This window comes from Erpetoichthys calabaricus, chromosome 4 (assembly GCF_900747795.2).
Source record: "Erpetoichthys calabaricus chromosome 4, fErpCal1.3, whole genome shotgun sequence".
Lineage (NCBI taxonomy): Eukaryota > Metazoa > Chordata > Cladistia > Polypteriformes > Polypteridae > Erpetoichthys > Erpetoichthys calabaricus.
Window position 1 is genome coordinate 273,127,288 of NC_041397.2, and position 13,361 is coordinate 273,140,648.

Below are 13,361 nucleotides of genomic sequence, written 5' to 3' on the forward strand. Positions count from 1 at the left end.
ATTTACAGTTAATAATAATTCTTTGCATTTATATAGCGCTTTTCTCACTACTCAAAGCGTTCCACAATTGCAGGTTAAGGGCCCAACAGAGCAGAGTCCCTTTTTGGCATTTATGGGATTTGAACCGGCAACCTTCCGATTGCCAGTGCAGATCCCTAGCCTCAGAGCCACCACTCTGCCTGTGCAAGCACAGAAATCTTGATATATGCAGCAGCGATCCTGGAACCCCATATTTTTATTAACATCTTCTACTCAACCATACCCCTTTTCCAAATCCACAGATCTGGACAGGATTAGCACATTACCTTGATCCCTCAAGTATACGTTGGTCTACTGGACCACAGCTGACTAGAGCCAGCATTACTCATCCTGAACCTTAGGTTCAGCTTTCAGATGGAGACACCGTCAACTGTACCTAGGTATAGGCCTCCTATGAGTGTAATCCACCGGTAATGGAGTACAATCTCTTGTGTACATTTTTAAAAATAGGGCCTATTACGTCAGTTGGTCATTCCTGAGCCACTGTTTTTCGAATAAATTTTATTAATTTTTTTAAAGTGATATTCATTTTTTAAATTTTAATTAAAATACGTTACAGTAAAACAGTCAAGCTCATACCCAAGTCTGATCCGCTAGTCTTGTGTGCATGGTCAAAACATATTAATGCAAAGAGTATGATAAGTGGAGTTTCTCTTGTAAATAGGCTCTCTCCAAAGAAAATGATTGTTGTCTGGAATTGGTTTGGATATGAAAGACTGGATGTCAAACAAGTTATTGTAAAATGTGAAGTTTGCAAAAATATGATAGCAGTTAAAAGTGATGGTACTTAAATCAGAAACATCTAGCAGAATGAAAGCAATGTGAGAAAGCACATCTCCAAGATAAAGCCCCTGCTTCAGCATATACTGCACAAGGCACGCTTCCTACTATATATCCAGCTAGACTGTGCAATTATATTAGGAAGAAAGCATGCCTTGTCTGGGGATGGAGGAAGAATATGCCAGAGATGTGCTTTGTGCCTTAACTTGCCCTGCAACAGTGACTAAGTTACGATGGGAGAGAAGAGCGAGAAGGCTGCCTGTGGTTGGAGGGCTATCAGAGCACAGTTAGAGGAAATTACTTCAATACAGTAGTGTTTGACCGGCCACAATGTATAGAAAATTTTTTGCTGGTCCGCAAGAATCAGGCAAGGCATATACTGTATTTTAGCACAATCATTCCCAACTGGCTCTCCATGAAAAGCAAGCAAGGTATGTCACCGTTCTACAGTATTATTCTCCACTGTTAATAAATCCTGAAGTGCAAACCTCCCACTCCCCCTCCTCGGCTCTTCAAATGATTTAATGTTAGTAAATGTAGATGCATGCAACTCCACGCCCCATGGTCTTTAATCTAATGTTAGTAAATTAAGTTACTTGAAAATCAGTAAAGGTCCACGAAGAGACTCGCAAACTAAAAATGGTCCACAAGTGAAAAAGTTTGAAAACCACTGCTCTACTGGCGATTCACTCTATTGAGCTATTGTTGTAGCAGAGGCAAGGCGCTGGCTGATGTGCTCTGCAAGGTAAACTATTTGTCTGGATTAAAGAAAACTGACCTGTGGCAGTAACAGAAGGCACGTCTAAGCTATATAATATAGAACAAGTTGTAAGTAAAACTTCAGAGTTTAAAGAAAGCTGCCCATAAGTGATGTGAATGGAATGTGGAGGCTGCAGAAAGGAAGAAAAAGGGTTGCAAATCTAAAAACAAACTGCAAAAATAAATATATAAATAAAATCCAGATTGAACAGAAAGAGGGTTTCTTATTTTGCACCTTTCCTCATTACAAAGCGATGAACGGCTGCAGCTCTTACGCAGAGGGAAGGACCAGGGGAGAGAGCTTACACAGGGCAGTATCTCCCTCAGGATGACAGAATGCAGTCCCCCTGGCTTGTTATGGTGTCACAGGTTTGGACCTTGGAAGTTGAACCCTGTTGGGGCCTGTGGCCAACATCGGGGGCACATGGGGAACGGCTGAACCCTCCTCTGTCTGGCTGCCAGCTATGCCTGGAAGGAGATCTCCGGACTCCTGGGGCATTTCCAGGTGCTTTATAAAAAAAAAAAAAAAAAAGCCGTCTCACTCCAATCGGGAAGCCAGAGTCAGGAGGAAGCGGATAAAGCTTGCCAGGAGGAGAGAAGGCAGAAGAGAGAGGACAAGACAAGAGAGGAGAAGACAAAGTGCTGTGTGCTATGATTTGTACTTTATTTGGTACAATTATCTTGTACTGTGTTGCTTTGGGGAACAAAGAGCAAGTGTTTTTCCACAATTGAACAAAGCCCATATTGTGCCGGGACTTGTGCCTCTGCCTGTTGTGTTGAGTTTTTGGGGAGCTGTGCACCCCCTGGAGGTCACAATATATATTTGAGGGAAAAAATGACGTGAATTTGAATTTAAATCTTATATGCTCTTATCACTAAAATGGCTAAGGAAGGACTGTGACTAAAGTCTTCTATGCCAATCCCTCAAATATGTATTGGCCCTTTTAGATGGAGTAAAATCTGTCATAGTTAATTATTAAGTGCTATTATTATTATTATTATTAAGGTATTGAATATGTTGCAGGGTTCCTGTGGGAAACAATTGTTCGTTAAAAGAAGCCAGGTTACCGAAACAGTCGGGACTAAATCGTGATTTGTCTCTCAAGTCTGAAAAAATCAATAGTTTTTCCCTAATATTGCCCAGAGTTATGTCTTCTCCAGGTATCCTTATTCCCTCTGATACCCTGCAGGCACTTGAGTAGCTTGTTCCTTTGTGAGCAGAGGTTATAGGATAATAAAATATCAATTAATTAAATAAAATTGTCATTTTATAATGAGACATTTTAATAAGGAGATGTTACTTCAATGTTTATTGAGATTGAAAATGAAAATTAAAGTTTCATTGCTTTTCCTCTGCAATATCACCACACTCCTCAGAACTTCCAAGATTTACAGATTCATACCTTGCACCACCCATGTAAAGTATCTTTATACAGTATACTATAGAGAAATTAGGAACCAAAAAGCTGTTAATAGCACTGGTACAATATACCAGTTGCCTGTGCCTAGAAGCAGTATAGAATATGCTAGTAATTGTTCTGAAGTAAATATATGCACATGTCGTAAGACTGTTACAAACATAAGAAAGCACATATTAATCATAAAACAGTACATGTGTAATATACATATGCACATGATCAGTGATTAACAAAGTAATGAATGAAGAGCTTTGTCTTTACTTACAGTGGTGTGAAAAACTATTTGCCCCCTTCCTGATTTCTTATTCTTTTGCATGTTTGTCACACAAAATGTTTCTGATCATCAAACACATTTAACCATTAGTCAAATATAACACAAGTAAACACAAAATGCAGTTTGTAAATGGTGGTTTTTATTATTTAGGGAGAAAAAAAAATCCAAACCTACATGGCCCTGTGTGAAAAAGTAATTGCCCCCTGAACCTAATAACTGGTTGGGCCACCCTTAGCAGCAATAACTGCAATCAAGCGTTTGCGATAACTTGCAATGAGTCTTTTACAGCGCTCTGGAGGAATTTTGGCCCACTCATCTTTGCAAAATTGTTGTAATTCAGCTTTATTTGAGGGTTTTCTAGCATGAACCGCCTTTTTAAGGTCATGCCATAGCATCTCAATTGGATTCAGGTCAGGACTTTGACTAGGCCACTCCAAAGTCTTCATTTTGTTTTTCTTCAGCCATTCAGAGGTGGATTTGCTGGTGTGTTTTGGGTCATTGTCCTGTTGCAGCACCCAAGATCGCTTCAGCTTGAGTTGACGAACAGATGGCCGGACATTCTCCTTCAGGATTTTTTGGTAGACAGTAGAATTCATGGTTCCATCTATCACAGCAAGCCTTCCAGGTCCTGAAGCAGCAAAACAACCCCAGACCATCACACTACCACCACCATATTTTACTGTTGGTATGATGTTCTTTTTCTGAAATGCTGTGTTCCTTTTACGCCAGATGTAACGGGACATTTGCCTTCCAAAAAGTTCAACTTTTGACTCATCAGTCCACAAGGTATTTTCCCAAAAGTCTTGGCAATCATTGAGATGTTTCTTAGCAAAATTGAGACGAGCCCTAATGTTCTTTTTGCTTAACAGTGGTTTGCGTCTTGGAAATCTGCCATGCAGGCCGTTTTTGCCCAGTCTCTTTCTTATGGTGGAGTCGTGAACACTGACCTTAATTGAGGCAAGTGAGGCCTGCAGTTCTTTAGACGTTGTCCTGGGGTCTTTTGTGACCTTTCGGATGAGTCGTCTCTGCGCTCTTGGGGTAATTTTGGTCAGCCGGCCACTCCTGGGAAGGTTCACCACTGTTCCATGTTTTTGCCATTTGTGGATAATGGCTCTCACTGTGGTTCGCTGGAGTCCCAAAGCTTTAGAAATGGCTTTATAACCTTTACCAGACTGATAGATCTCAATTACTTCTGTTCTCATTTGTTCCTGAATTTCTTTGGATCTTGGCATGATGTCTAGCTTTTGAGGTGCTTTTGGTCTACTTCTCTGTGTCAGGCAGCTCCTATTTAAGTGATTTCTTGATTGAAACAGGTGTGGCAGTAATCAGGCCTGGGGGTGGCTACGGAAATTGAACTCAGGTGTGATACACCACAGTTAGGTTATTTTTTAACAAGGGGGCAATTACTTTTTCACACAGGGCCATGTAGGTTTGGATTTTTTTTCTCCCTAAATAATCAAAACCATCATTTAAAAACTGCATTTTGTGTTTACTTGTGTTATATTTGACTAATGGTTAAATGTGTTTGATGATCAGAAACATTTTGTGTGACGAACATGCAAAAGAATAAGAAATCAGGAAGGGGGCAAATAGTTTTTCACACCACTGTATGTAAAATAGTCAACGATAGGGAAGAGAGCAATGTGTACTGACCAGCAGATGCAATAAATGCAATGGAAGCTCAAGTATAAGAAGAGGATATGTAAAACAAAAATGGTTAGAAAAAACATGTTATTTGAGCTGTTTCTTTGAGGCATAGCTATTCATGAAATTATTATTTTAAAAAGAAAAAAAAATGTTTCTTTTGCTAATATTTCATATTGTTTTGAGAAAATATACCAGGTGTTTGTCTTTTGTATATAATGTGTGTACTGTAGAAAAGTCTATGTGGCGCTGATCTTCCATCTTTAAAGCGATGAACTGGCACTGTGTTCTGTATTGGTTCCTGCCTTGCTTTCAGTGCTGCCAGAATAGGCACTCATGTTACATGACCCTGAACTAGGTAGATAATTGTTAAATGTATAGATAGATTGAGAGTCTATCATACAGTAATTATATTTTTCTGAAACTTCAAAGAATATATGCACAAATATTCTGCAGTTTTGATGGAAGTTTATTTTTGGATCTCATATTCTATTCATTAATGTATACAACAAAAATAGCATTTTTAATTTCACTGTCCTAATACTTAGACTCTATTGTTTGTTTATCCTAATATAGAAGCATATTTAAAAGTTGATCACATTACAGCATACAGAATATTGGTGTACTTCTTTCCTTTATTTAAAGGTAATGTGATTTTTGCTGATGCATATAGACTAGTTGTAGATTATGCAAGGTTTCTGTAAAAATTTGTAATGTAACTAATAATTTTATAAAATGCAATATGTCATAGTAACTTTACCATTACTTATTACTTATTCCTTTTCTTACCAGGCTTGATAATGTCTACCACAGGGGAAATGAATGGCTCTGGGAATCTAATGGATTTCCTGGATGAGCCTGTTCCTGATTCTGGAACTTATGAAGATTTCCACACCATTGACTGGTTGAGGGAGAAATCCAGGGATACAGATAGACACAGGAAGGTAATGAGTTCAGAATTTATAGTAATTTTAAAGTGTTAAATAAGTTATAAAATGTACAAATGGGTCATTCATCTTTGGCTTACACAACTCACAAGAAGAAAACAGTGTACCCACTCTTATCTTTCTCCTGCAGTGCTACTTATTTTTAAGTTTGTGTTTAATTCTCTTAAAAGCTTTCAAGTAAATGCACTGTTTCCTGGTAGACATTTTAGATGCAAGTGATAATGTTAAAGATTCTTAATAAAAATTTTAAGCAAATTTTTGTTTAATGTTTCTAGTATTGTTTACTTGTAATTTTAGATCACTAGTAAAAGCAGAGAATCTATTTGGGACTTCATAAAGAGTTTACTTGATGCCTGGTCTGGATGGGTAGTCATGCTGTTCATTGGACTGCTAGCAGGTAATCTTTAACAATGGGCCAGAAGTGGATGGCTTATTATGGTTTTCTTTTATTTAAATTTGTGTACGAGTCAGAATTTTACATTTATGAAAAATTTTGCATGCTTCTCTCTAAACTATTGATTGTAGGCACGATTGCAGGGGTAAATGACTTAGCTGTGGACTGGATGACTGACCTGAAAGAAGGGGTGTGCCTCTCTGCATTTTGGTATAGTCACGAACAGTGTTGCTGGACATCAAATGAAACCACATTTGACAACAGAGATAAGTGTCCACAGTGGCACACTTGGTCAGAATTAATGATTGGTCTGACAGATGTGAGTAATATTTTTTACACCTCAGTACATTTTCCTTTGCTCTAATTTTTATATGTTTGTTTAATTAATTATTGGTCTGACAGACGTGAGTAATATTTTTTACACCTCAGCACATTTTCCTTTGCTGTAATTTTTACGTTTATTTATTAATTAAGTACTGTATGTAACTATACAGCATGACTATTTTTAAAAAATTATCTTGGTCATTTTCTTGTGGATAATTGGGCCTGGTTTGTATCATTGCACATGGTTTGTTTGTAAGTGGGCCCTGTGGTAGATTGACACCCTCTCCAAGGCTTGCTAATACCTTGTAGCCAGTGCTGCTAGAATAGGCTGTAGGCTCCGGAAAACTTAAGTTAGATTAAATGTTTTTGGGAATGTCATGAATAACAGTACATTAATTAAAGCTATTCAAAATTAGTATTTAAAAAATACTTTTGCTTACAGCTGAAGACCATTGCTAGCCATTTTCCTTTTCCATGAACAAAATACTATATCATTGGTGCTGATTTTCATTCACTTAAGGATAGCAAAAATCACAAACATTTTTTTGTAGCACGGTAATAATAGTATTACATATCACCTTTGCAGAAAACACATTCAGGTTACAACTGAAAGTGAAAGTTTGTTTTGTGTATAAATCGTAGACATGCAGCTACTTGCTTTCAATGTTTTATGTCCAATAACATAAAAAACAAAAATAGAAATCTGAAAAAGTAATTTATATTTAACACTTCCAATTATGCATCTTATCATGTTACATATAAATGTAGTTATTGGCCATTTATTTATTCACTATTACATGGATTTATCTAGGTTTGTTAGTTCTTCCAAATGACTTTCTTCGACATCTACAGACCAGCTTCAAGGATGAATTCAGTTCCCCTTTCGTACACCTTGACCAAAATGCTTGTTATTATCAGATTCCCTCTTTGACCTCCTACCACCTTATCTCATTTTACCTGTTTACCTAGTTTTCATCCTCTTATTCCATATTTTTTTCAGTCTGTATTCTGCACTAATATTTTTTTTCCTCATGGCCACTCCATATATATCATTATCATTTTTGTCTCAGTCATTTTTAACTTGGCTTTACATGCTGACTTTATTAGTAATATCTCAATTTCGTACATTATATACCCCTTTGACCTCTATTAAAATCTGAAATGTGGGACAAGTCCTGAAATACAGTACTATGTGTTAGTTTCATTATTTACAAATCTATCCTTAAGGCATCACAGTATTTGTGGATACCATTCACTATACATATTCATTTGTTAAACTGCACCACCAATTCCCATCTCATTAGTCTGAATCAGATGTGCTGTTAATGGAATTTTGCAAATACAGTGAATGGCTTAAATTGCCTTGAAAAGAAATTTGAAGTCCGAAACAGTGTATTTCTAGCCAACTGATAAGATTTTAGTATGTTTTTGGAATGCACAAGTACATCTTTTGACTTCTTTGGTGTAAACGTTTATTTGTATTAATTCTGTTGTTACACAGCATTTTCCAAGCAAAAAAAAAACATTTACTGGCTAAGTTTAAAAATTTTCCTAACACTTCTGTGTAGTACTGTAACTTTAATAAAATCTCAATCTAGCTACATTGCAGAATTCTAACCTACATCCACATTTAACATGTTATCTCCAAGGAAAAATCAAAATGTTTTGAGCCTGACCTATTCATAAAATGCCACCAAAGTTAATCAAGTTTTGTTTTGGAACACAATTCTTGTGAACACTAATAAACTTATGACTGCATTCATTGGTATAGCATGTCCCACAGAGATGTTGTTCAGATTAAGGAACAGATGGTAGTCACATTGGCAGTTTCACAGATGAGTCTTTTACAAACAGAATAATTGATCATTTTTCTGACTGGTTGCAACAAAGTAAGTCAGTTATATTGACCTGTTGCGAGTCTTTTGAGTGACATCAGTTTTGGCTACACCTTCAACTAGTGGTTCACAGTTCACTAGTAGAAAGACCGTGGTAGAAATTTGTCAACTGGGAGAAGTTTTCATATACTTTTATCGCATTTCACCAGATCCGGAAATCACCTTTGTTACTTGTTGCAAAAGTGATGTATGTGTTAACGTTCTGTATGTTCTGGCATAAATTTGGCATATGTCAGGAGATAGAAAAAAAAGATGAAGAATGAACAGTTCTTTGTGAAAATGAAAGGACCAATGGAACATGGTACTTGGCCATGAATGTGGTGCCTTTTAGAATAAAAATATAAAATTTGAGTACAGCTATACTGAAATGCTGGGACATATATCGAATCACATGCACACACTCACACATACCTTGTATTATATGTGGCTACCCAAATGTTAATTGCTGTTGAATGTTCTTCCAGAGAACTATACCATAATTACAGAGAAAATTTTCACTTTTAATCACTTATATTTTTTCAGTACTTGTAATAAAAAATGGTCCTGTGCTAATCTGAATGCTATCAGTGCTTCACTCACAATTTCAGTTAGCTATAAAAAGAATATAAACTCGCCTGATTTTACATTTTAATTTTTAAACACACTTAGCAATACAGAGTACATCGCTTACATTAATTTGACAAGGGGAAAGGAGAACAGGAGGTGGCACATTGTGGATGAAGCAAGCTGCATGTAAAGATCACAGAGGTGGCTCACTTACAATGCTTCCACAGTCACAGCAAACCCAACAATGTATACAAATGAGAGAATAAATGGTGGTCTTTCTTTGTGAACATGGAAGGGCTGACAGAATGCGGTACTTGGCCACGAATGAATTGCCTTTAGAAAAAAAAATATGATTTGAGTACATTTATATTGAAATGCTGGCACACGTTTTGAATCATATATACACTCTTGCACATATTAAAGCACACACATATGGTTTTTCAGCAAATGCGTACACAAGTGAAGAAAGATGACAGTGTATTCTTGCTTTTGAATTCATTATTTAGGTATATTGTTCACTGTTCATTTTATACCACTACAGTAATCCCTCCTCCATCGCGGGGGTTGCGTTCCAGAGCCACCCGCGAAATAAGAAAATCCGCGAAGTAGAAACCATATGTTTATATGGTTATTTTTATATTGTCATGCTTGGGTCACAGATTTGCGCAGAAACACAGGAGGTTGTAGAGAGACAGGAACGTTATTCAAACACTGCAAACAAACATTTGTCTCTTTTTCAAAAGTTTAAACTGTGCTCCATGACAAGACAGAGATGACAGTTCTGTCTCACAATTAAAAGAATGCAAACATATCTTCCTCTTCAAAGGAAACAGAGAGTAAAGCAAACAAATCAATAGGGCTGTTTGGCTGTTAAGTATGCGAAGCACCGCCGGTACAAAGCTGTTGGAAGGCGGCAGCTCACACCCCCTCTGTCAGGAGCAGAGAGAGAGAAACAAAGTCAAAAATCAATACGTGCCCTTGGAGCTTTTAAGTATGCGAAGCACCGTGCAGCGTACTTAAAAGCTGCACACAGAAGGTAGCAACGTGAAGATAATCTTTCAGCATTTTTAGACGAGCGTCCGTATCGTCTAGGTGTGCGAACAGCCCCCCTGCTCACACCCCCTACGTCAGGATCACAGATAGTCAGCGCAAGAGAGAGAGAAAGAAAAGTAAGTTGGGTAGTTTCTCAGCCATCTGCCAATAGCGTCCCTTGTATGAAATCAACTTGGCAAACCAACTGAGGAAGCATGTACCAGAAATTAAAAGACCCATTGTCTGCAGAAATCCGCGAACCAGCAAAAAATCCGCGATATATATTTAAATATGCTTACATATAAAATCCGCGATAGAGTGAAGCCGCGAAAGGCGAAGCGCGATATAGCGAGGGATCCCTGTATTATAAAGTAAACCGCCGCCTTCTTCTTTCGGCTGCTCCCGTTAGAGGTTTCCACAGAGGATCATCTTTTTCCATAATTATATAGTAAGCCAAATAATAGTTTAAAAATACATAAATATGAATAAAAAGAGGCGTTTATTGGCATTGAACAATGGTGTAGCTACGTTTAACCAAAATTACCAATGTTCAGCAGCTCTAGATTGTTTCATGGGATTGTGGCAAAAGCTTGATGCGTTGAAATGATTCCATAGACAAACTGTCTTTGTTTTACAAACTTTACTAAAAATTCAAAGCAAAACAGTTCAGACAAAAATAGAAAAAAAAATTGGTGTGGCAAGAAAAAAAAAGTTCTGTTTAAGGCTTATATCTTGTTTCTTTCTTTAACACCAGAATTCCTGAAGCCTACGAAAAACAAGGTTCCTGGAGTCGTATAGGGTAAATGATACAGTATATCACTAATTGGAATTACATGCATTTCTTGTGTGTTCCATGTCTACAAAAATCTGGGTAAGTGTAGGATGATAGGAAATGTGAGAAATGCAAGAAATGCTGAACACATACCTAAAGCAGAAACATTTTCCATGTTATACTAATAATGAGGTGAAGTGTATAACTTGTGAAGACTTTAGTCCAAGTATCAAATAAACTTGTGTGCTTTTATTCAAGAATATAACCAAAGGAAAAAAAAAGCATTCGATTTACATGTAGCTGTCAATGAGTTAAAAATTCAAGCTCAAATGTCAGTCAACAGGGAGTTTACACGTATTCTTGAATGGTGCAAAGGTAAGAACTGCTGCCTTATAACCCAAAGGTCCCGGGTTCGAGACGGGTACTCCGTGTTTTGAGTAGTGAGCTGCTATTATCATTATTATTTCTACAATATAATAAAAACATACATTTGATTTGAGTCAGTAACACCCGGTGTAAATTTTGGCTACTTGTAAAAGTTGGCGCTTGTTTTTTTATTATTCAGTTTTATTCTCTCAGTGACGTTCATGTGGTACAACGAATTTGCCTTTACCTCTCTGAGTTGACGGCATTTATCTCCATTCATTTCACAACAGCTGTGATGACCACAGTGGGTGCTGTGGCTGATACCTGCACAGAACTACTGTATTTGTTGTACTGGCAATCAAAGATACAATGTCCCGTGACTGCTATCAGACTGGACAAAGGCAGGACCGTAACAACAGACAGATTTTTCACAGTGCTTTCTCTGACTAATAGACTGCTACATCGCAACACAACTCTGCTTGGCACCATAAAGTAAAATAGGACTTCCACCTGCAGCTAAAGTCACTTCAGTATATGAGCAATTCGCCACACTAGTGTTTAGATCTGACAGCATCATGCTCACGGCGTTCCAAATAACGATATACTGTATTTACCCTATACAACTCCAGGCACATCATACGCAGATAAGGAACCTTGGCTTGAGCTTGGGGAACTTTTTGCCCGAGCTGAGCTTCGTCAAGGCGGGCGATGGGACAGCAGGCTGCTTGTGCTGATCGACGCATTTACAAAACAAAAGACACTGATGGAGAGGTGTGAAGGGATTTAAGGTGGGCCGAGATTACGCGTTTTTTCATAGGCTTCAGGAATTCTAGTGTTAAGTTCTCTCATACAGCTGAACCATTTCTAAACGGTCAGAAAACTGTATGCCTATCCCATTTTCATGCTATAAATGGGTCTTTCAGTCCCTGCTAGCACTGGGACCTATTCTAAACAACAACTGACTCAATTAACACACTGTTTCTTATTTAAGTGATAGAACTTTTTTGCTTTATTACCTTACAAGGGGTAAAAGGCTATACCATTGTCTATGGCTATGAAAGAAAATTACATTCTATTCAAATTAAGCAAACACTAATATGAGTTTAACTTAAAGCATTAACTTTATAAGATTAGTTCTTAAAGTTGGAGTATTTAAATAAACATTTCATCTTTGTTTGCCTTTTAGGCTTTGTAAGCAAAAATTGTACAGGGCAGTTATGACATAGCACAAATAACAATCAATAACCAATATCCAAGGTAAGATAATAAAAATGAGCTATGTACTATGGGCAAAAAAGTCCATATCCCTGTCATCCATAGCCAGAGTCAACCATGGCCTTCACTGGCTACGTAGATTCCAGGCATATTTACGTTATGTGGCCTAAGGCAACATCTCACAATGTTGCCTGCAGTACTGAAAATTTTCTCAGAGGAAGTACTTGTTGCACAAATGCACATGTACAGTATTTTCTTGATAAATTTGCAATCAAAAGGAACCTTGCTTACTTTTAAAAGTAATTTAACACAATACCTATGTTATTGAAGTAAAAATACCTGAGTTACTCTCAAAAACAAGAGATATTCATTACTAAAAAGTTTATTACCACCACACTCCACTATAAAAATGACTGTGTTATTTCAAAGAATAATTGTATTTTTTTTCCACAAAGATGTTGCCTTCTGTCATCGGAGTAAAGCCTGGTTTATACTTTCCATGTGAAGTTTGCACAAGTCAACAACCAAAGCAATACTTGTATACTTGTGACAGCCTGGTTCAATCAACGCATTGATGTTATTCTAGTCAGCTCACTCAGTCCACAATGTGCTATCTCATTTGTTGTACTTTGTATACTAAAGCTTTGCTGCTCTCAGACATTTGGCAAACTGTGTTGCTTGCAGTGTACTTTGTTCTCACAAAACATGAAATGTGCTTTCTCAATTTTTTTATTTTTAATAAATTCGCAAAAACCTCATGTAAACTTTTTTCACGTTGTCATTATGGGGTGTTGTGTGTAGAATTCTGAGGAAAAAAATGAATTTAATCCATTTTGGAATAAGGCTGTAACATAACAAAATGTGGAAAAAGTGATGCGCTGTGAATAATTTCCGGATGCACTGTACATTTCACATGATTTGGCACATTGTGGACATTTTATTTATGTAATTTTTGC

General features: G+C 37.2%; 1 protein-coding gene across 1 annotated transcript in view; it reads left to right on the forward strand.

Moving 5' to 3' along the window:
- The first annotated feature begins 5,709 nt into the window (after positions 1-5,709).
- clcn4 (chloride channel, voltage-sensitive 4) overlaps positions 5,710-13,361 on the forward strand; it is a 40,571-nt gene continuing 32,919 nt past the window's right edge. Inside the window, exons 1-3 of the mRNA XM_028800810.2 lie at positions 5,710-5,858; positions 6,159-6,258; positions 6,387-6,574. Coding sequence (XP_028656643.1) covers positions 5,715-5,858; positions 6,159-6,258; positions 6,387-6,574 — 432 coding nt within the window. The 5' untranslated portion in view covers positions 5,710-5,714. The remainder of the gene's footprint in view (positions 5,859-6,158; positions 6,259-6,386; positions 6,575-13,361) is intronic.